Source organism: Cucurbita pepo, chromosome 10 (assembly GCF_057944985.1).
Source record: "Cucurbita pepo subsp. pepo isolate OVF chromosome 10, ASM5794498v1, whole genome shotgun sequence".
In the NCBI taxonomy this organism is placed as follows: Eukaryota; Viridiplantae; Streptophyta; class Magnoliopsida; order Cucurbitales; family Cucurbitaceae; genus Cucurbita; species Cucurbita pepo.
This window is the reverse complement of record NC_141807.1, coordinates 15022071-15043314: the sequence shown is the minus strand read 5'-3', so window position 1 is coordinate 15043314 and position 21244 is coordinate 15022071. Positions and strand designations below refer to the sequence as shown.

General features: G+C 38.8%; 1 protein-coding gene and 3 non-coding genes across 4 annotated transcripts in view; 3 read left to right on the top strand and 1 right to left on the bottom strand.

Annotated features, from left to right (window-relative positions):
* Positions 1-1932: 1932 nt before the first annotated feature.
* TRNAF-GAA (transfer RNA phenylalanine (anticodon GAA)) lies at positions 1933-2005 on the bottom strand. The gene has a single exon. It is a non-coding gene; the product is annotated as a tRNA-Phe (tRNA).
* A 1347-nt stretch (positions 2006-3352) lies between these two features.
* On the top strand, positions 3353-3424 carry TRNAQ-UUG (transfer RNA glutamine (anticodon UUG)). Its single transcript has one exon. It is a non-coding gene; the product is annotated as a tRNA-Gln (tRNA).
* Positions 3425-5658: 2234 nt separating this feature from the next.
* LOC111809479 (small nucleolar RNA Z247) lies at positions 5659-5794 on the top strand. The gene has a single exon (XR_002817248.1). It is a non-coding gene; the product is annotated as a small nucleolar RNA Z247 (small nucleolar RNA).
* An 8261-nt stretch (positions 5795-14055) lies between these two features.
* LOC111805576 (uncharacterized) overlaps positions 14056-21244 on the top strand; it is a 76260-nt gene continuing 69071 nt past the window's right edge. The window contains exon 1 of the mRNA XM_087127865.1: positions 14056-18489. Coding sequence (XP_086983991.1) covers positions 14056-18489 — 4434 coding nt within the window. The remainder of the gene's footprint in view (positions 18490-21244) is intronic.

Genomic DNA, 21244 nt, shown 5'->3' with positions numbered 1-21244 from the left:
TACTGGAACTTGCTCATAGGACCTAAGAGTTACGTTGGTCGCAATGCATCTCATGGACGATGCAAAACTATGTTGGCGCTCGAAGGTGAATGGTATAAAAAATGGGTCATGCACCATAAACTCATGGGAGACTGTTGATGGAATCGATGCAATCGACGCTCCTCTGGATGGGTTGCCAATCAAAGACCTGACGTTTGATGTTGACCCATTTGAAGAAACAGCCACACGATCAAATAGCTCGAAACGTCGCGGTAACTCTGAGAACTCTATCACACACATGAAACGACGTGTCGAAGAGTTAGACATTACCTAAAACATCATAGTAAAACTCTTCAGCGATTAGACAAAAGACTTTAGGACAACTACACCAAAAATTCATTGTTGTCCAACGGTTTGGATATTTGGCTTTCACCTAGGAGATTCTGGTTTGATTCTCTGAAATTGAATATTATTTTCTTATTTCTTTTTATTTTATAGTTTCATCTTTTGTCACCAATTATATTTAAACTTTACCTCATTTTGAGGGGAACTTTAATGGTCAAGTTCAATAGTATCTCAGATTAAAAAGACTTTTATGGACATCGTACCTATGTTAGTGTTATGTTATAGATATTTGTTTCAATTTCAACGAGTGGGGTTGAGGTGATTCAAATGGTTAATACGATAATCCGGCTATTTTCGAGGTCTCTCTTGTTGAACGCCATCATGGTTTAGATGAGCACCCGAGTGAGTTTGACAAGGAGACCCGAATTTAAACTTTACCTACGTTTGAGAGGCACTATAATGATCAAGTTCAATGGTATTTTAGATTAAAAAGACTTTTATGAACTTTGTACCTTTGTTAGTGTTACTTTGTACCTTTGTTTGTGTTACTTTGTACCTTTGTTAGTGTTATGTTATAGACATTTGGTCAAGTTCAACAAGTGGGGTTGAGGTGATTCAAATGGTTAATGTCACTTTATTTGATTCAAATTGTTAATGTGATAATCCAGTTGAATAGTTACAGGTTATTTCCAAGGTCTCTCTTATTGAACGCCAACAAGGCTGAAATGATTGTTATTGAAGGCCAACAAGGCTCAAATGATTGAGATGAGTACCTAGGCCAACCAGGCTCAAATGATTGAGGTGAGTACCTGAGTGAGTTTGACAAAATTGAAATAAAATCAAATAAAATTGAAAAAAAGTTAGCCTTATGACACTTCCTTCAACTCGAACACGTAACCTTGAGATCTACAGTGACGCTCTCCCAACTAAGCTATCCCCACTAACATTAAAAATGAAAACTCATTAGTAAGGTATTTAGCTAATTCATTGATATTTTAAAAAGAAATAATCACTAATTTTAAATTGAATAGTTAGGAGTCAAGTTATGTGACCTGAATCAGGTGCGGTGAAACCGAGTTATCTTCGCTAATATTTGAAAAAAAAAAATCATAAGTAAAGGTATTTCTGCTAATTCATTATTTATTGAAATTTTAAAAATAAATAATAACTAAATTTTTATTGAATAGTCAGCTTATGCAAATGGAAACAGGTGCAGTGAACGTGGAGATTAAACAAACACGTCACCTTCAAATTTGTCGTTTGACACTCTCCCAACTGAGCTATCCCTGCTAACGTTAAAAATAAAAATTCATAAGTACATTATATTTTAAAAAGAAATAATAATCAACTAAACTATAAGGTGAATTTTTATTGAATAGTCAGCTTATGCAAATGGAAACAGGTGCAGTGAACGTGGAGATTAAACAAACACGTCACCTTCAAATTTGTAGTTTGACACTCTCCCAACTGAGCTATCCCTGCTAACGTTAAAACATTATATTTTAAAAAGAAATAATAATCAACTAAACTATAAGGTGTTATAATCGCCTATACCATACCAGTTGGATAAAAAACGTTACTGTAGTTCCACTAATTCATTATACCAAGTGCGGTGAACGTGGATCGAACACGTGACCTTCAGATCTTCAGTCTGACGCTCTCCCAACTGAGCTACCCCCACAATCATTAGAAATGAAAATTTATCGGTAAAGATATTTTCGCTGATTCATTGAGATTTTAAAAAGAAATAATGACTAATTTTTTATTGAATAGTCAGGTTATGCAAATTGAAACAGGTGCGGTGAACGTGAACGTGGATAAAACAAGTGTGACCTTAAAATCTTCAGTCTAAATAACGAAGATTCTGGAGCTCTCAATGTCGGTTTAAGCTCCTCCTATAAAGTCTGAAGTAGGAGCAACAATACAGAATAAGAATTGAGAAATAAAAAAATGTTACCCTCATCAGGCCATAAGTGATCAATGGATGTTGACTTTGACCAATTCTTACTATTTTTTTTTTCTATATTTTGAAACTATTTTAAGCACTTTTCTCTTGTACTCCTTATAATTTTACCTTTTAAGGTTGTAAATATATATGCACGGTGACTGATTATCAGTCAACTGAATTAGGTGGAAATAAATTTTGAAGATGAAATTAAAGTATTAATTTCGATGTCATCTTTACCTGAGTTTTGGGATATTGTTACTAATGAGATTCAATCTAATGCCATTAGTAATTCACAATGATAATATTCAAAATACTTAACAAAAAAGAATGGTCAACATAAGAAATTTGAAACAAATAAATATTTTGTCCTATGTGGTATATCAAATCACTCATTTGAAATTCCTTAATAATAAACCTGAAGTCTTACATCTTTTATAGAGAAAAGTTCCTTAAATAGAAGTCTTATTAGATACTTCTAAGCATTTAGAGATCAACTAGACACAAAGCTAAACATTCTAAAAAAAAGTTAGGGGTTAGACTTTTAAGTTAACGTAATTTAAGAAACTTATGATTTTTATATTATCAAGAGTTTAATTGAGCTAGGTCGATTCAATCTAGTGGACCCAAGAATTGAACCGAACCAAACCAACTAGTTAGTAACATGATTTAGTGGAAGCATTTTCTCGCAAAGTAGAAGCAATAATGGAGGGTTTGAAATAATATAGTTTTCACCCCTTGTTTCTCGAGTGAATATTGAAATAATATAGTTTTCATGTTAAGTTTTGCACGGAAGAAAGAAAGACTGGGATGTAATGTATTATTTCAATTTGTTTGTAATATACAACAATATATAAATTAACTATAAGAAGTATATAAAATTACATGTTCTCCAAGAGCTTCAATAAACACTGGAGGGTTACTTCTGCAACCACTTTAAAGGTGCTCAAGATTACAACGAGTTAGATAAAACAGGTCTAGAACTTTGAATCCAATAACTTGAGTTTGACTTGTGATAGGATCTCTCTTCTTGTGGAATCTGCATAAAATAGGAAAACCATTCCAAAATCAATTTTAACAAAGGGTTCTATGGTGTAGTGGTTAGCACTTTGGACTTTGAATCCAAAGACCTGGGTTCAACTCTCGATAGGACCTTTAAGAAGAAATGACTTTGATGCGAAAACACAGAATAAGGAACGACAACACAAATTTTCTTGAGGCATAAGGAGGTGTATTTATGCATAACGTCTTGTGTCAAGCTTGGATCGTGATGAGCATTTTCTCTCATATCTTGGGTTCGCTAACTAAAATTTTGAGTTGACTTGGACAGTTCAGTGAACTGGCCGTATCTTGGACAGTTCAGTGAACGGCCGTATCATGGACAGTTTAGTGAACTGGTATCATCCTTTTCTTCCTTTGAAAAGGTCAAATTTTGAGTTGACTTGGACAGTTTAGTTGAACCGGCCTTTTCTTTCTTTGAAAAGGTCAAATTTTGAGTTGACTTGGACAGTTCAGTGAACTGGCCGTATCTTGGACAGTTCAGTGAACTGGCCGTATCTTGGACAGTTCAGTGAACTGGCCGTATCATGGACAGTTTAGTGAACTGGTATCATCCTTTTCTTCCTTTGAAAAGGTCAAATTTTGAGTTGACTTGGACAGTTTAGTTGAACTGGCCGTATCATCGTTTTCTTCCTTTGAACAAGAAGAAGATGCGCATTTTTCGCATCGCCGCCATCTGAAACTCGGTCTATACAGCCACATTTACAGCGTTTCTCTCCTTGATTTCTTCGTGAAACTTAAAGATGGATGTTACAAGAAAGGGCTAGGGATTTATTTGATAACTTCTCGTGGATCGTAGCCTAAGATATTCGTTACCAAAGTTCATCCAAAATCTAATTTATCGCTGGAGATAAAACAAAGAATTTCTTATTGGGTAGCCGATTCTAGGGGTTTCAAGGCCCTATTTCTTCATTGAACCCCTTCTATATCCTATCTTCAGACTAAAGGAATTGGTTTGGAGGAACGTCTTTGAGTTTTGGACCTTAATTTCCAAAAATCGTTCTCGGTATGCAACTCACTCGAAACGCCAAATTTTCAATCTCATGGGTAGCTTGTTCTACGATGTCTCAGCTCTCGATTCCTTCATCAAGTTTACTCAACTTCTTCCTCTGAAGCTAGAGGAATTTTTAATTTGAAGGTAAAGGGATCGTAGATAGGAATTTTTACTCTTATCCCCAATTTAATTTTGAAACCTATTTCTTTCAATTTGGCACGCTCTCGAGGTTATTTTTCTACGTGGTCTTCTATGGAATCATTCCTGCTCGATGAGTCATCAAGTATCCTCGGATTGGATTTTCAAGTTTTTCTTGAAGTTCTTCAATGGCGGATTGAATTGGGAGAATGGTTTCTTGGCACTTTCAGCACTCTATTCCTTCATAGAACTTGTGGGTAATCTTGTTAGAAACTTTAGGAATAAGTTTGAAGAGAAATGGGGGAGGATTGCTCTCGAATTTGGAAGAAATCTGAGAGTAGGAGACCCATAATCTAAATGCTTATTGCCTTCGATTTGGGGATCGACCTTTCTCGATTCTTATTCCGTATTGTTGCTCCTACTTCAGACTTTATAGGAGGAGCTTAAACAAACATTGAGAGCTCCAGATTCTTCGTTATTTAGAAGTTTGTGTTAGAATTGGTCAATCCATTAGAATAGCTTGAAGTTAGTCATGCCATAAGAATAGGCTTACTTCGTTAGTTTCCTATGAAATCGGATCTATTAGTTAATCTTTTGCCAATATAAATAGAATATGTCCTCAATAGTGTGAGGCACAGTTTTGCATAAACTTGATATGGTATCAGAGCAGAAATAAGATCCACGAGATCCATAGCCTCTGCTGTTAGACATGTCAATCCCAATCAACACAATGTCTTCTCCGTCGATCAGTCAGGTGATTAGTGTTAAGCTTACACAAGAAAATTATCTACTGTGGTCTACCCAAATCCTTCCCTACTTGCGTAGCCAAAACCTTGTTGGTTTTGTGGATGGATCCATGCCTGCACCAAGCCAGACGATCGCCGTTGAACCAAGTGAAGAAACAGGGAATCGCAAAATTATCATCAACCCTGAGTTCACAGTCTGGTACCCCCAGGACCAGCTGGTACTCAGCCTCATCAACTCATCAGTCACTGAGGAGGTTCTCAGCACGATGGTTGGAATCACCACTGCACGAGAAGCCTGGATTACGCTGGAGCGACAATTTGCTTCCACATCTCGAGCAAGAGCAATGCAGATCCGTATGGAACTCTCTACTATCCAGAAAAAGGACATGACAATTGCTGACTACTTTCGTAAAGTAAAACATCTTGGTGATACACTTGCTGCCATTGGCAAGCGAATAGAGGATGAAGAACTCATCGCCTACATGCTGCAAGGACTTGGTCCAGATTATGATCCTCTAGTCACAAGCATTACAACCAGAACAGATGTATACACTGTCAGCGACGTGTATGCTCACATGCTGAGCTATGAGATGCGGCACTTGCGTAAGGGTACATTTGAGCAACTTTCATCTGCTAACAATGTCAATAGGATATCCATTCGTGGAGGTGCCAATGGAGGTCGAGGTAGTCGCGGTCGTAGTCGTCAGTTAAATAGTGGTCATGGACAATCAAGGCGTACTGTGAACAATCCTGGACGTCAACCATCAAAGACACAAAGCAGCTCAGGCATTGTCTGTCAGATTTGTGGTAAGCCCAATCACGATGCTTTGCAATGCTGGCACAGATTTGATCAGGCATATCAAGCCGAAAATAATCTCAAACAAGCAGCTTTGGCAACAAGTGGATACACTAGTGACACAAACTGGTATGTTGACACTGGAGCCACAGATCATATCACCAATGACCTAGAGAGGCTTACCACCAGAGAACGCTACACTGGCACCGACCAAATTCAGGTTGCAAATGGCGCAGGTTTGTCTATCTCTCATATTGGGAATTCATTAATTTCTGGTTCATCTCTTGTTCTGAAACATATCCTATATGTTCCTAAAATCAATAAGCACCTAATTTCAGTACAAAGACTAGCATCTGATAATAATGCTGTTGTAGAATTTCACCCAAACTATTTTTTGGTTAAGGACCGAGTCACGAAGAAACTCCTGCTCCACGGTAGATGTAAGAATGGCCTATACGTTCTACCGCATAATTTCAGTCAAGCCTTGCTGACAGCCAAACTTTCGAAAGAACAATGGCACAGAAGGCTAGGGCACCCTGCATCTCCAATTACCATTAGAATTCTACAAGATAATAATTTAGCTATAGATACTAATATTCCCTCTTCCTCAATTTGTAATGCTTGTCAATTAGGGAAAGCACATCAATTGCCATTTGGTTCTTCTCAGCATGTATCTACAGCACCCCTTCAATTAATTCACACTGATGTATGGGGTCCATCCATTGCGTCAGTAAATAATTCCAAATATTATGTTTCCTTTGTTGATGATTTTAGTCGTTATGTTTGGATTTACTTTCTGAGATGCAAATCTGATGTTGAGTCTGTGTTCCTTCAATTTCAAAAACATGTTGAAACTATGCTAAATACCAAAATTCGCTCCGTCCAATCAGATTGGGGGGGTGAATACCATCGGTTACACAATTATTTCAAATCCACAGGCATTGAACATCATATCTCCTGTCCTCACACACACCAGCAGAATGGGTTAGTCGAAAGAAAACACAGACACATTGTAGAAACTGGCCTTGCTTTACTCGCTCAAGCCAACATGCCTCTATCCTACTGGGATGAAGCTTTCAACACAGCTTGCTTTCTTATAAATAGAATGCCCAGCCGAACCATACAACAAGACACACCACTTCATAAATTGTTTGGTAAAAGTCCAGACTACTCCATGCTTAGGGTGTTTGGCTGTGCTTGCTGGCCTAATTTAAGGCCTTACAACAACAAGAAACTGAGTTTCAGAACTACTAGATGTATATTCTTGGGTTATAGTTCTTCTCATAAGGGATATAAATGCTTAAATAGAAGTACAGGACGTATTTACATCTCTAGAGACGTGGTTTTCGATGAAAATGTTTTTCCTTTTGAAGAATCTAAGCCACCAAACAAAACCACAAATCCACATCATCCTGTTCTACTTCCAGCCTTAGCCAAACTTGCTAGTTTTTACACTGAAAATGCTCTTACAGATATTGAACCAGTTGTTAGTAATTCCCATATGAATGATGGTCAAACTGATAATATTGCTAGTGACAACTTGTCTGGTGTCAGCTTATCTTCTGCAGATAATACAAGAAGTTCAGAGGAAATTGCAGAATATGAAGCTGAGAGCAGTTCGATCAATGCTCAAAACCAAACTCATGAACATGTGTCTGATCAACCAACTGAAGCAGCTAGTCAACATCCAATGCGAACAAGGTTGAGAAATAACATTGTACAAGCTAAACAATTCACTGATGGAACTATCAGATATTCAGAAACCTCAAGAAAATTCGCAAGCGCTGTAACTATCACAACTCCGATCATAGAGACTGCTACTGAACCTCGAAACCTGCAGGAAGCCATGCAACATCCAAGATGGAGAGGAGCAATGAATGATGAGCTCTCAGCGCTAAAACGAAATGCCACTTGGGATCTAGTTCCACCCAAACCTGGAATAAATCTCATTGATAGTAAATGGGTGTATAAAGTGAAAAGAAAAGCAGATGGGTCAGTTGAAAGATTAAAAGCAAGATTAGTTGCCAAAGGATTCAAGCAAAGATTTGGTGTTGATTACACTGATACTTTTAGCCCTGTGATCAAACCGTCAACAATCAGGGTCATTCTTTCGCTAGCAGTAACCAAGGGCTGGAATATGAGACAAGTTGATATCCAAAATGCATTTTTGCATGGAATTCTGAAAGAGGAAGTGTACATGCGACAACCACCAGGATTTCAAGACTCAGCCAAACCAAAGAATTACATATGCAAGCTCAAGAAAGCCCTTTATGGCCTGAAACAAGCCCCAAAAGCTTGGCATTCAAGGTTGACTGGAAAACTTATTGAGTTAGGCTTCAAGGCTTCAGTAGCTGATTCATCTCTTTTTATTCTCAAAAACAGAGAGATAACTATCTATATGCTCATCTATGTTGATGATATAATTATTGTGAGCTCCTCTGATCAAGCAACCGAAAGGTTGATTCAGAAATTGAAAATAGATTTTGCAGTAAAAGATTTGGGTGATCTTGAGTATTTTCTGGGTATTGAAGTCAAGAAAACACGAGATGGTATCATACTGTCACAGAGACGATATGCCTTAGATTTGTTGAAAAGAGTAAACATGGAAAAATGCAAACCTATGTCTACACCAATGGGTTCTGCTGAAAAATTATTCAGAGAACAAGGAATACCCTTATCAGCTGAAGAACAATTCAAATACAGAAGTACAGTGGGAGCACTACAATATTTGACAATGACTAGGCCTGATTTGGCATTTGCTGTCAATAAAGTGTGTCAATATCTTCATACACCTACTGATGCTCATTGGGGTGCTGTGAAGAGAATTCTTCGTTATGTTAAAGGCACACTAGCATTAGGAGTGAAAATTCAGAAATCAACCATGATGTTGTCGGGGTTTTCTGATGCTGATTGGGCTGGTTGTCCCGATGATCGACGTTCAACTAGCGGCTTTGCTGTATTTCTTGGAGCAAATCTAATCTCATGGAGTTCCAGAAAACAGGCTACAGTGTCAAGATCAAGCACCGAAGCAGAATACAAGGCCATTGCGAATCTTACTGCAGAAATGATTTGGATCAAGTCATTACTGAAGGAACTGGGCGTGTATCAATCAAAGGCTCCTCGCCTCTGGTGTGACAACCTCGGAGCTACATATTTAACTTCAAATCCAGTATTTCATGCTAGAACGAAACATATTGAAGTTGATTTTCATTTTGTTCGAGAACAAGTAGCACGTAAAGCAATGGAAGTTCGGTTCATTTCATCAAGTGATCAAGTAGCTGATATCCTGACAAAACCACTGTCTAAAACTCCTTTTACTACACATTGTAACAATCTCAACATGTACAAGACTTGTTGGGATTGAAGGGGACTGTTAGAATTGGTCAATCCATTAGAATAGCTTGAAGTTAGTCATGCCATAAGAATAGGCTTACTTCGTTAGTTTCCTATGAAATCGGATCTATTAGTTAATCTTTTGCCAATATAAATAGAATATGTCCTCAATAGTGTGAGGCACAGTTTTGCATAAACTTGATAGTTTGAAGAGAAATGGTGGAGGATTGCTCTCGAATTTGGAAGAAATCTGAGAGTAGGAGATCCACAATCTAAACGCTTATTGCCTTCAATTGGGGGATTGACCTTTCTCGATTCTTATTCCGTAGTGTTGCTCCTACTTCCGACCATATAGGAGGAGCTTAAACCGACATTGAGAGCTCCAAAATCTTCGTTATTTAGAGTTCAAACTTTCTGGATAATTTTTTGGAGATATCAACTCCGATCATAGCCTTACCGACCTTAGCTTTGAATACTAGTCGTTGGATGTGATGATCCGTGCGTGTTCGTTCTAGATCATATCAAATTTTGGAGGAGATCCGACGGTTGAGATTTGAGTTCGAAATATTTTTCCCGCATGGTCACGGTAGATGCTCTGATTTGAATTAGAGTGACATTTCTGTAATTATCCAGTCTTCCAGGGGTATTTTGGTAATTTGCCACCTTCTGAATATTTTATTATTATTTTTCTCCAAAAATCCATAATTTTTCTACAAATTTCTCATCACTCTTTTATCATTTTTCCCTTTTTCTGAATCTTGAGATTCCTTTTAGATAAGGAATTATAAATTGGGAAAGATTCTTGATAATTAATAAAATGAGTTTTTTTGCTCTTTTGATTTACTTTTTCCTTTCCAATCCTTTTCAAAATGCCTTTTAACTCCTTGAAATTACTTGTTAAGGTACACGAGTGACTTGACTAAGTCCTTTGTTCTTGCTTAATCCTTTAATTTTTTTCCTTTCTAAACTTTGGGTTTTTCCTGGGTGGCTTATTCGTATGGGAGATAATTTACTTCATTTTTGGGATGTTACATATACATACTCGGTACACGAGTGACTTGACTAAGTCCTTTGTTCTTGCTTAATCCTTTAATTTTTTTCCTTTCTATCCTTTGGGTCTTTCATGGATGGCTTATTCGTATGGGAGATAATTTCCTTCATTTTTGGGATGTTACATATACATACTCGTTACAAACACAAAATAAGAAGCATACTCAAAAGAAGAACAAAAAAATACTAGATTAAAAACAGAGGTTAGTCCATGGCCCACACTCCAAAGTCCGCTCTCATCCATGACCAACTCTTAGTTACTTGAAAAAAAATGATAAACATGGAGTGAGTAAAACTTAGTAAGTAGCCTACTAGTAGGTTCTTAATCGCGACCATAAGCTAAGATATTACTTCTTGTTATGTTTTCAGGATCTTAAAACCATACCCTCAAATAACCTTCGATTTTCTCCCCATGAACAAAATTTTCTCCCCATCTATCTTTTTTTTAAATGCTTTTGAAAGTTAAAGAGTAGTTTTCGAAGTTTTTTTTTTTTTTTTTTTTTTTTTGGAAAATTCAACCGTATTTAAAAAAAAAATTATGAGTATTCTTTTTAGATAAAAGTGCAAAGTTCAATGGTATTTTTATTAATTTAGATTATAATTTTAAAAAAAATACAAATTTTTGTTTATTAAGTTAATATTAATTTTATTAAAATACATAACACCACATCAAAATTAATTTATTGGGACTAAAATTAAAACTAAAAAATTAATTTATTTTAAACTAAAAAATTAATTTATTTTAAACTAAAAAATTAATTTATTTTAAAACTAAAAAGTATACTTTGTTGGACTAAAACATCCCTTATCCCAACTATAAAGAATTTAATTCCAAGCTCTCTTCTAATAGACAAACGATTTATTAACCTCTGTTGTAAGATTTCACTTCATCAATTTAAGTAGCGTTCAACTATAAATATCGAATTTTAAAGTATTGCTCGGCAAAGTAAATCTGTTGAAACTATCTATCAAAGGTGTTCCATAATGAGTTGTGGAGAAGTGTTTCCTTCAATTCAAATTTCAATTAAGGATGTCAATGACAAAAGAGTGCAAGAGGCTAGAAGGTTTGTAGGGGAAGAAAATAACAAGAGTCATGGACATCGTTTCGTTTACAAGCTGTATCATGTGTCTTATTCATGGTTACTTAAATCTCGTTGAATTGGTGCACCTTTCACATCAGAGACATTTGTGCCTTAAACCAAGCTCTTTGCAATTGCGAACTTATTAAAAACTCTTTGCTTGCTGCAACATTTGCTTGACATAATTGGACCAAAGGACGGTATGGACGACCATAGCTCACTGAATTTGTCTCCAATCATGAAGTGTGACGTCAGATCTTTGTGCATACCATATTCATTAACTATAACATGGCAAGAAATTTTTTATGTTTTGACTGGGCATGCCATATTCTGTTGTTCTTATATATCTTTAGTTACTTGTGATTAAAGCAAAGAAGTATAGACATGGTTTCCAACCAACCCTTCCTTTATAGTTAGTTCGACGAATGGGTTTTTGTTATCATTTTATCGTTAACCCTTCCACTCGATTTTGTGTTATGATATCATAAAGGGATTGAGAATCGACCTTACTTGGACAAAATTATATACTGTTTGATAATTATTGTTGATAACATAGATAAATTGAATTATAAGCATGTTAAGTTCAAAAGTAACAAATTACTTGTACACTTTTACTTATAATCTTCGTATTCTTTATATAGCAATAAGGAAGGGAGGGATAGAAAAGATACTCATAATATCATTATGACTATGCCATATTTCATTAATAAAAGAGAGCAATACATCCACAAACACACACACATATATTTCGAGAGAGAGAGGGCTTATTATAAGTAGAGATAGCATTCTAGTAATTGTATTGCTACTTGGGGACAAGGAACTCGAGAACTTCTTTAAAAGATGAGAGTTTATGAGTAGGTGGCGATGGATATATCACATGCACAAAAAGAAAGTTCTGCACCTTTGTAATAAAAGACCAAGGAATATCATCGTTATTTATAACTTCTATCACAATAATATAAATTATGCGAGGACGACGTTCTCTAGTCATACCAACCAGACCGTTCACCACACGATTGTAGATGAAACGATGTCTACTATTCTCGTTATTCTTTTCAACTTCGAACGTTCTTGCATTCCGCACTACTAGGATATTGACATCCTTAATTGGTACTAAACCATCTAAAGGCAACCCTTCCACATGGCTCATTCTAACACCTTTGGTAAATAGTTCCAAGAGACATTGTTAGGCCGATTTTGTTCATGAATACTTAAGAATTTGATATTTATAGTTGTAGTTGAACGCTACTTAAATTGATGAAGTGAAATCTTCCAATGGAGTCTAATAAAGTGTTTGTCCATTAGAATAGGTTGGAATTAAATTCTTTATAGTTCGAGATAATAGTTGTATTCTTTAAGTCATTGAGACTAGTGTTACTAGTACTTGTTAGTATATTTGAGTATAAATATTAAAATGATTAATTATTAAATATTGTTTGAATTAAAGCATTTATAATTCAAATGATCTTCATAACATAATTCATAAAAAAAATAAATAAAATAATTAGGAAGCATTTATGTGCTAGATCAAAATAAGATGCATAAAAAGAACTTGCCCTAATTATTTCATTCATCGACCTTTAATCATAAAAGTAACTTAAAATATTGCAATATTGTGATTCAATCGCCTATTATGAAATTAGGCCCGAACTAAATAAATAATATTTAAAAGATGGAAAAATTCATAAGTCAACCAAAATATGTATTCAAGAATTCACAACAACAATCACAAACAATATTAATTAGCATCTTGTCTTTTGGTTTGTCACATTTTCAAACATGAACAAACCTCAATTTCGAGTCGGTGAGTATTATGGATCTTTTGAGGAATTCATCAAATTCCCTCTCCAAAAGAAGCAGTATAACTACTAGATTGCTCTACTAGATTGCTTTCAACTCATACTTCAAAATATAATTTCTCTCTTTTGGAGATTCTAGCCATAATGATATAATAATCCTTATATAAGTATCTTTTCTTTTTCTCTCGTACCCACCTTATACATAACATGTTAAATTAACTCATACTTAAAAAAATAATTTATTTCTTTTGGAGATGCGGGGTATCGATCCCCGTACCTCTCGCATGCTAAGTGTCACGGTCATGCTTGTCCAGGGCATGTTGCCCATGGCCGCATGCCCATGACAAGCCAAACCCTTGTCATGTCTTTTCATGCTAGTGTTTTTCCTTTTGTAATTCTAGAGCGTATGACACCTCAAGAAAATCATGTCTAGGCCTGCCAGAACTAAAATGGCCCAGAATGTACTATAGGGGGATATGACTAGTCATCAACTTCTCCCTACCCAAGGTTATATATGCTAAGCCGTTGTTATCTTTCTCTTGCTTGCTTATATAACGTCTCTTTCTAAAATCTCTCTCTCTCCTCGTTTTCTAAAACCTTCTTTTAAAACCGAGGCTAGAGGCTCGACCGTACGTCGCTTGGCCGTAGGCGACGCAAGAACAAATTGGCTTAACTCACTTGTCGCTGGAGAGTGAGTGCCGCACAATCGCTAGTCCGCTGCCTTCGAAAGTGCGATTGTGTCAAGTGGTATCAGAGCTTTATTAGCTCCGTAACGTCATACAGACCGAGATCATGTCGACAACAAAGTCGACACCCAAAGCACAAGCCGACCGGCTTACGCTAATAGAGGAGGAAATGCTGTTCCTCAAAGAAGTCCCTGACACCCTCCGTTTCCTGGAAACACGGGTGACCGAACTGAGTGAGAAAGTCGTCCAAGTTGACGCAATGGGCAACCGCCTAGACGGGTTGCCAATCGCAGAACTGTTGTTTCGAGTGACCTCGCTCGAAGAAAGAGTTGCTCCTACGAGCAGCCCAAAACCGTCTGATAGTCCGGATAGCTCTGTCGCACACAAAGAGGGACGTGGCGAAGAGTTCGACGTACTACAAAACACAATGATGAGTTTGTTCAATGGATTGGCAGATGAATTCAGATCAACAGTCGACGACCTCCAAGAAAGGATGGCCGCCATGAGCACTCGAATCGAAGTTACCATGAAAGCCGTGGAAGGTGTCACGGCTGGACAAACTAATGCAGGATCCAACAAACTAAGGTTCCCAGACCCTAGAGCCTTCAAAGGGAATCGGGACGCCAAAGAGTTGGAGAACTTCATCTTTGACGTCGAACAGTACTTCAAAGCCACAACGGCTTGTACCGACGACAAGAAGGTGACTGTAGCTGCGATGTATCTCGTAGACGACGCCAAACTGTGGTGGCGTACGAAGGTGCAAAACATCGAGGATGGATTGTGCACCATCGACTCATGGGAGGACCTCAAGAGAGAGTTGAGGGAACAATTCCTCCCCGAAAACGCAGGACACATAGCAATGGAGAAAATAGTAGCCCTGAAACACACTGGAAACATACGGGACTACGTCAGACAGTTCTCAACCCTGATGCTGGATATCAGGGGCACAGCAGAGAAGGACAAGGTGTTCTTCTTTATAAATGGTCTACAGCCGTGGGCCAAAACAAAGATACATGAGAACAGGGTCCAAACCCTAGCTGCCGCAATGGCATGCGCCGAGAGACTCGTGGACTGTGGGAACGAAGCAGGATCCCAAAGAAGAGCGACACCAGCCCCAAACAATGGGGGCAAACCATACAGACCACCACGCCATCGAAATGGAAGCCCCAACAGATCGAATAGATGGACGGATAGACCTCCTCAGAACAATCAAGCGGGAACATCTCGAGGGTCTTACCACCAAACGAACCACCCGACGACGCCTTTGCAATGCATACTGTGTAAAGGCCCCCACAAGGTATCCTACTGTCCTCATCGGGCCTCTCTCACTGCACTCCAAGTGTTCATTCAAGAGAGCAATGAGGCAAGGGTCGAGACTTTGCTAGACAAGAAGGAAGATCACGACAACCCTCGAATGGGTGCACTCAAATTCTTGTCAGCCCTCCAACGGAAAGTCGAACCGAAGGAGATAATAGAGAAAGGGCTTATGTTCGTAGATGCCACAATAAACTCTCGACTGAGCAAGAGCACTCTGATAGACTCTGGAGCAACCCACAACTTCATTGCTGATCAAGAAGCCAGAAGATTGGGACTCACCATAGGAAAAGACCCGGGGAAAATGAAAGCTGTCAACTCCGAGGCCTTGCCTATTGTGGGAGTTTCCAAAGGAGTCCCCTTCAAAATAGGGGACTGGACTGGAGAGCTAGACCTTGTCGTCGTTCGCATGGACGACTTCGATGTGGTACTTGGGATGGAGTTCCTCCTAGAACACAAGGTCATCCCAATGCCATTGGCAAAATGCTTGGTGATCACCGACCGTAACCCCACAGTAATACCTGCAAACATCAAGCAACCAGGTAATCTTTGGATGATCTCGGCCATACAGCTGAAAAGGGGACTCGCACGAGAGGAACCTACATTCATGGCCATACAACTGATAGAAGAGGCAACCACCGAAGAGACTGTCCCAGAGGAAATCAAGGAAGTATTAGACAGCTATACCGATATAATGCCAGGGAGTCTACCACAAACACTACCACCTCGTCGAGGCATTGACCACGAAATCGAACTCCTCCCCGGGGTTAAGCCGCCAGCGAAGAATGCATACCGGATGGCTCCACCCGAGCTAGCCGAATTGAGGAAACAACTAGACGAGTTGCTGAAGGCGGGATTCATTCGCCCGGTACTATTTCAGAAGAAGAAGGATGGGACGTTGCGTCTGTGCATAGACTATAGAGCCTTAAACAAGGTGACAGTACGCAACAAATATCCTCTGCCGATAATATCCGACTTGTTCGACCAACTTCACGGGGCCAAGTACTTCACGAAGTTAGACTTACGATCAGGATATTATCAAGTACGTATTGCCGAAGGGGACGAACCCAAGACGACATGCGTAACAAGATATGGGGCCTTCGAATTCCTAGTAATGCCCTTTGGCTTGACAAACGCCCCAGCTACGTTCTGCACGTTGATGAACCAGGTTTTCTACGAATACCTGGATCAGTTCGTCATATTATACCTCGACGACATTGTTGTTTACAGCAAAACCCTCGAGGAACACAAAGTGCACTTGAAGTTAGTGTTTGGCAACCTCCGGCAGAACCAGCTGTATGTGAAGAAGGAGAAATGTGCATTCGCACAAACATGCATCAACTTCCTTGGACATGTCGTCAGATGTGGACAAATCAGTATGGATAGCGACAAGATAAAAGCTATCCAAGAATGGAAGGTTCCAATTTCCGTATCTGAGTTGAGGTCCTTCTTAGGACTAGCCAACTACTATAGGCGGTTCGTCGAAGGGTTTTCACGACGAGCCGCCCCATTGACAGAGCTGTTGAAGAAAGACCACCCTTGGTCGTGGTCGAATGATTGTCAAATGGCCTTTAAAAATCTGAAAACAACCATGACGAGGGGTCTTGTCCTCGGGTTGGTTGACGTCACAAAGCCATTTGAAGTAGAAACCGATGCTTCCGACTTCGCTCTCGGTGGGGTTCTTATTCAAGAAGGCCACCCCATCGCTTACGAAAGTCGAAAGCTCAACGATGCCGAACGAAGATACACTGTCTCCGAGAAAGAAATGCTGGCTGTAGTCCATTGCCTTCGAGTCTGGAGACAGTATCTCTTAGGATCGCAGTTCGTAGTGAAGACGGATAACAGCGCCACTTGCCACTTCTTTGATCAACCAAAATTAACAGCAAAACAAGCCCGGTGGCAGGAGTCGTTGGCTGAATTCGACTTCAAGTTCGAACACAAAGCGGGAAAGAGGAATCAAGCAGCCGACGCGCTAAGTCGGAAGGGCGAACATGCGGCCCTGTGCATGTTAGCCCATATTCATTCAAGTAAGATCGACGGATCGATGCGCGACATCATCAAGGAACATTTACATAAAGACCCATCGGCCAAAGCTGTTGTCGAACTAGCTAAGGCTGGAAAGACACGGCAATTTTGGGTTGAGGGGGACCTCCTGATAACCAAAGGAAACAGATTGTACGTCTCAAGAACGGGGGAACTGAGGAAGAAGCTCATCCAGGAATGTCATGATACCTTATGGGCCGGACACCCGGGGTGGCAAAGAACATACGCCCTAATAAAGAAGGGGTACTTCTTGCCAAACATGCGAGACGACATCATGCAATACACCAAGACGTGCCTCATCTGCCAACAGGATAAGGTCGAGAAAGCCAAAGTCTCTGGACTCCTGGAACCTCTACCTGTGCCAACAAGACCCTGGGAAAGTGTATCTCTGGACTTCATAACACACCTCCCAAAAGTCGGGGAATATGACGCCATCTTGGTTATTGTGGACCGGTTCTCAAAATATGCGATGTTCATCCCCACTCCCAAATTATGCTCGGAGGAACTCACAGCCCAACTGTTTTTCAAACACGTTGTAAAGTTATGGGGCATTCCGTCGAGCATCATCAGTGATAGGGATGGCAGATTCATTGGGACATTCTGGACTGAGTTATTCGCTTTCTTGGGAACAACCTTAAACATCTCCTCGAGTTATCACCCTCAAACCGATGGACAGACAGAACGGTTCAACTGCTTGCTCGAAGAATACTTACGTCACTTCGTCGACGCTCGCCAAAAGAACTGGATACAATTGTTAGATGTCGCCCAATTTTGCTTCAATTGTCAAACAAGCTCGTCTACAGGGAAGAGTCCCTTCGAAATTGTAAGTGGACGACAACCGGCCTTACCCCACATTATTGATCATCCTTATGCAGGAAAAAACCCTCAAGCTCACAACTTTACAAGAGAATGGAAGCAGACGACAGATATAGCCCGAGCATATTTAGAGAAGGCTTCCAAGCATATGAAGAAATGGGCGGACAAGAAGCGTCGCCCCCTTCATTTCCGTGCAGGAGATCAAGTCCTTATCAAGCTGAGACCAGAACAGATCAGATTTCGTAGCCGAAAAGACCAGAGGCTAGTTCGTAAATACGAAGGCCCGGTTGAAGTCCTTAAAAAGATTGGGGCTACCTCCTACCGAGTTGCACTACCCGCATGGATGAAAATCCACCCCGTCATTCATGTGAGCAACTTGAAGCCCTATCACCCTGATCCAGATGACGACCATCGAAATGCAACCACAAGACCGAACATCGATTTGAAACAAAAAGAAACAAAAGAAGTGGAAGAGATCCTAGCCGACAGGGTTAGGAAGATAGGAAGACCTGTACGGACGATTCGTGAATTCCTTGTCAAATGGAAGAATCTCCCTACAGAGGAAACAAGCTGGGAACGCGCCGAAGATCTGAACTCCGCCGCCACCCATATCGCAAGGTATGAAAGTAGTCGGTTGACAGGGACGTCAACCAATTAGGTGGGGGAGGATGTCACGGTCAGTTGTGGCTGGAAAGTGAGTGCCGCACAATCGCTAGTCCGCTGCCTTCGAAAGTGCGATTGTGTCACTAAGCAAGCGCTCTACCATCTGAGATACATCCCCACAATTTTTGCATCACAAAACCTTAAATTTCCCGTCATCAATAATAGTGAAAATGAAGAAATATTGCTACCCAACATGTCATGAATAAGGAAAAATTGAAAATAAATAATATATTTAATAATAGATAGTCTTAATTTTGGAGATGCGGGGTATCGATCCCCGTATCTGAGCTACATCCCCATGATTTTTACATCATAAAACCCTAAATGTCCCATCATCAATAATAGTGAAAATAAAAAAATATCAAAATATTAATAACAAATAGTTTGGTTTGGTGATGTGGGGCATCGATAATTGTGAAAATGAAAAAATATAATAACAAAAAATACTTTCTTTTGGAGATGCGGGTTATCAATCCCCGTATAACTCGCATGCAAAGTGAGCGCTCTACCATCTAAGCTACATCTCCACAATTTTTACGTCACAAAACCCTAAACGTCTCGTCATGAATAATAGTGAAAATGAAAAAAATATCGCTACTCATTATGTCATAAATAAGAAAATATTGAATAGAAATAAAATAGTAATAACGAATAGTTTCTTTTGGAGATGCGAGGTATCGATCCCCGTATCTCTCGCATGCTACATTCACACAATTTTACATCAAAAAACTTTAATCTTGCCATCATCAATGATATTGAAAGTGAAAAACTATCCCCGCTCATTATATCGTAAATAAGGAAAAATTTTAAAAAAACTAATATATTTAGTGATCGTTTTCTTTATTGATGCACGGTATCGATCCCAGTACTTCTCACATGGGATGCAAACGCTCTACCATCTAAGCTATATCCTCAAGATTTTTACGTCACAAAATCTTAAACATCTCGTCATCAATAATAGTGAAAATAAAAAAATAACACTATTCATTATGTCATAAATAAGGAAAAATTGAATAGAGTTTTAGTCCAATTGGGAGTTTGTTGGGTTTTATGTCCTAAAACTCATAGTTTGTAAACAAAAACATATTCTATTTTCAATAAAGTTATTATTGTTGTTTATTCAGTAAAAATTGTTATTGAATAAAGTGAACTTTACGATCATTAATCTAAATCCAATAAACTAAGAACACTCTGGCTATAGTATGATTACTTGAACTATATGTAGAGACATAAGAGTGGATCAAGTTCAAGTATATAGTCAAAATGATCTATAGTATAAGGATAAGGCTGAGTACCTTGGGGACACTATGGATGCGGCCCACTTTTGTATGTGATATAAACAATGTGTTCACTAAATTGTACATGTGGAGACATGTGAGTGGGGGCGTCCTATGCAATGAGTATTGCATAAGATCGGACCATGAAGAAAACCACTCTCACTTTATAATGTCGTTTACTGTTGAGACTGATTTTCTTTTCATTTGATAACCTAGGTAACTCGGTTTTAATCCTGAGCTAACCATGAACTCCTGTTTATTCGAAATTATCCTTAGATTTGCACAGGTGAGAGTGGCTCTAGTTCGCAGACTCAATAGGCCTCCCATTTCAGGGGTAAGACTGGGTGAATGGCTGGGGACGTGGGGTGCAAGATGGAATTCACTCCTACCCACTTTTAGGGATAGAAGAAAGGTAGTTCCCTTAAGCACTGACTCCAGGTCTTGAACAAGGGGCCCCACCCTCTCATTGTCTTGAGAGGGATTCGGTTTACTGGTTGGACCACAAACCAATTGTTCATTAGAGGATCAGTGAGACATAAGGAACAAGAAGTAACTTTAGGGGTAAAACGGTAAATTGACCCAGCTCTAGTTACGAACACCCTGTGAAGGATCGACTTACTAATCATGGTTATATCAAATGGACAGAAATATATCTATAGTGAGGGGAGTGCAACTACTAGGCTATAGTGGAGTTTCCTAGTAGTTACCGAATGTTGGTTAACAAGGTTGATAAGTTTAGCCGGTTAATCTTGGATCGTTGGAGCCCATGATCTATAGGTCCATTAGGTCCCTCTGCTAGCTCATATCGGACTAAACCATAGAATAGTGTGACGAGTGAGTTCGAAGTGTTCGAATTCAAATTAGGGAATATGCGCTACATATATACGATATATTTAACCACATTTTTGTTTTATTTACGAATTAAACAAAAGGAGAGAATCTTAGATATTTAAATAAGATTTAAATATCTTAATCAATTATGTGTCGGAATTGATTGGGATTGGCATTTGCATTAATATTAAATATTAATTAAATAGTTTAATTAATCATTTAATGTTACTTTAATTTCAAATTCATTATTCAAATTAATTGTTGAATTAAAATGAAGAAAGTCAAAATGTTGACTTCATTTAATGGAAAAATCCATGTTAGTGGAATTTTGAGGTGTCAAAATTTGGTTTA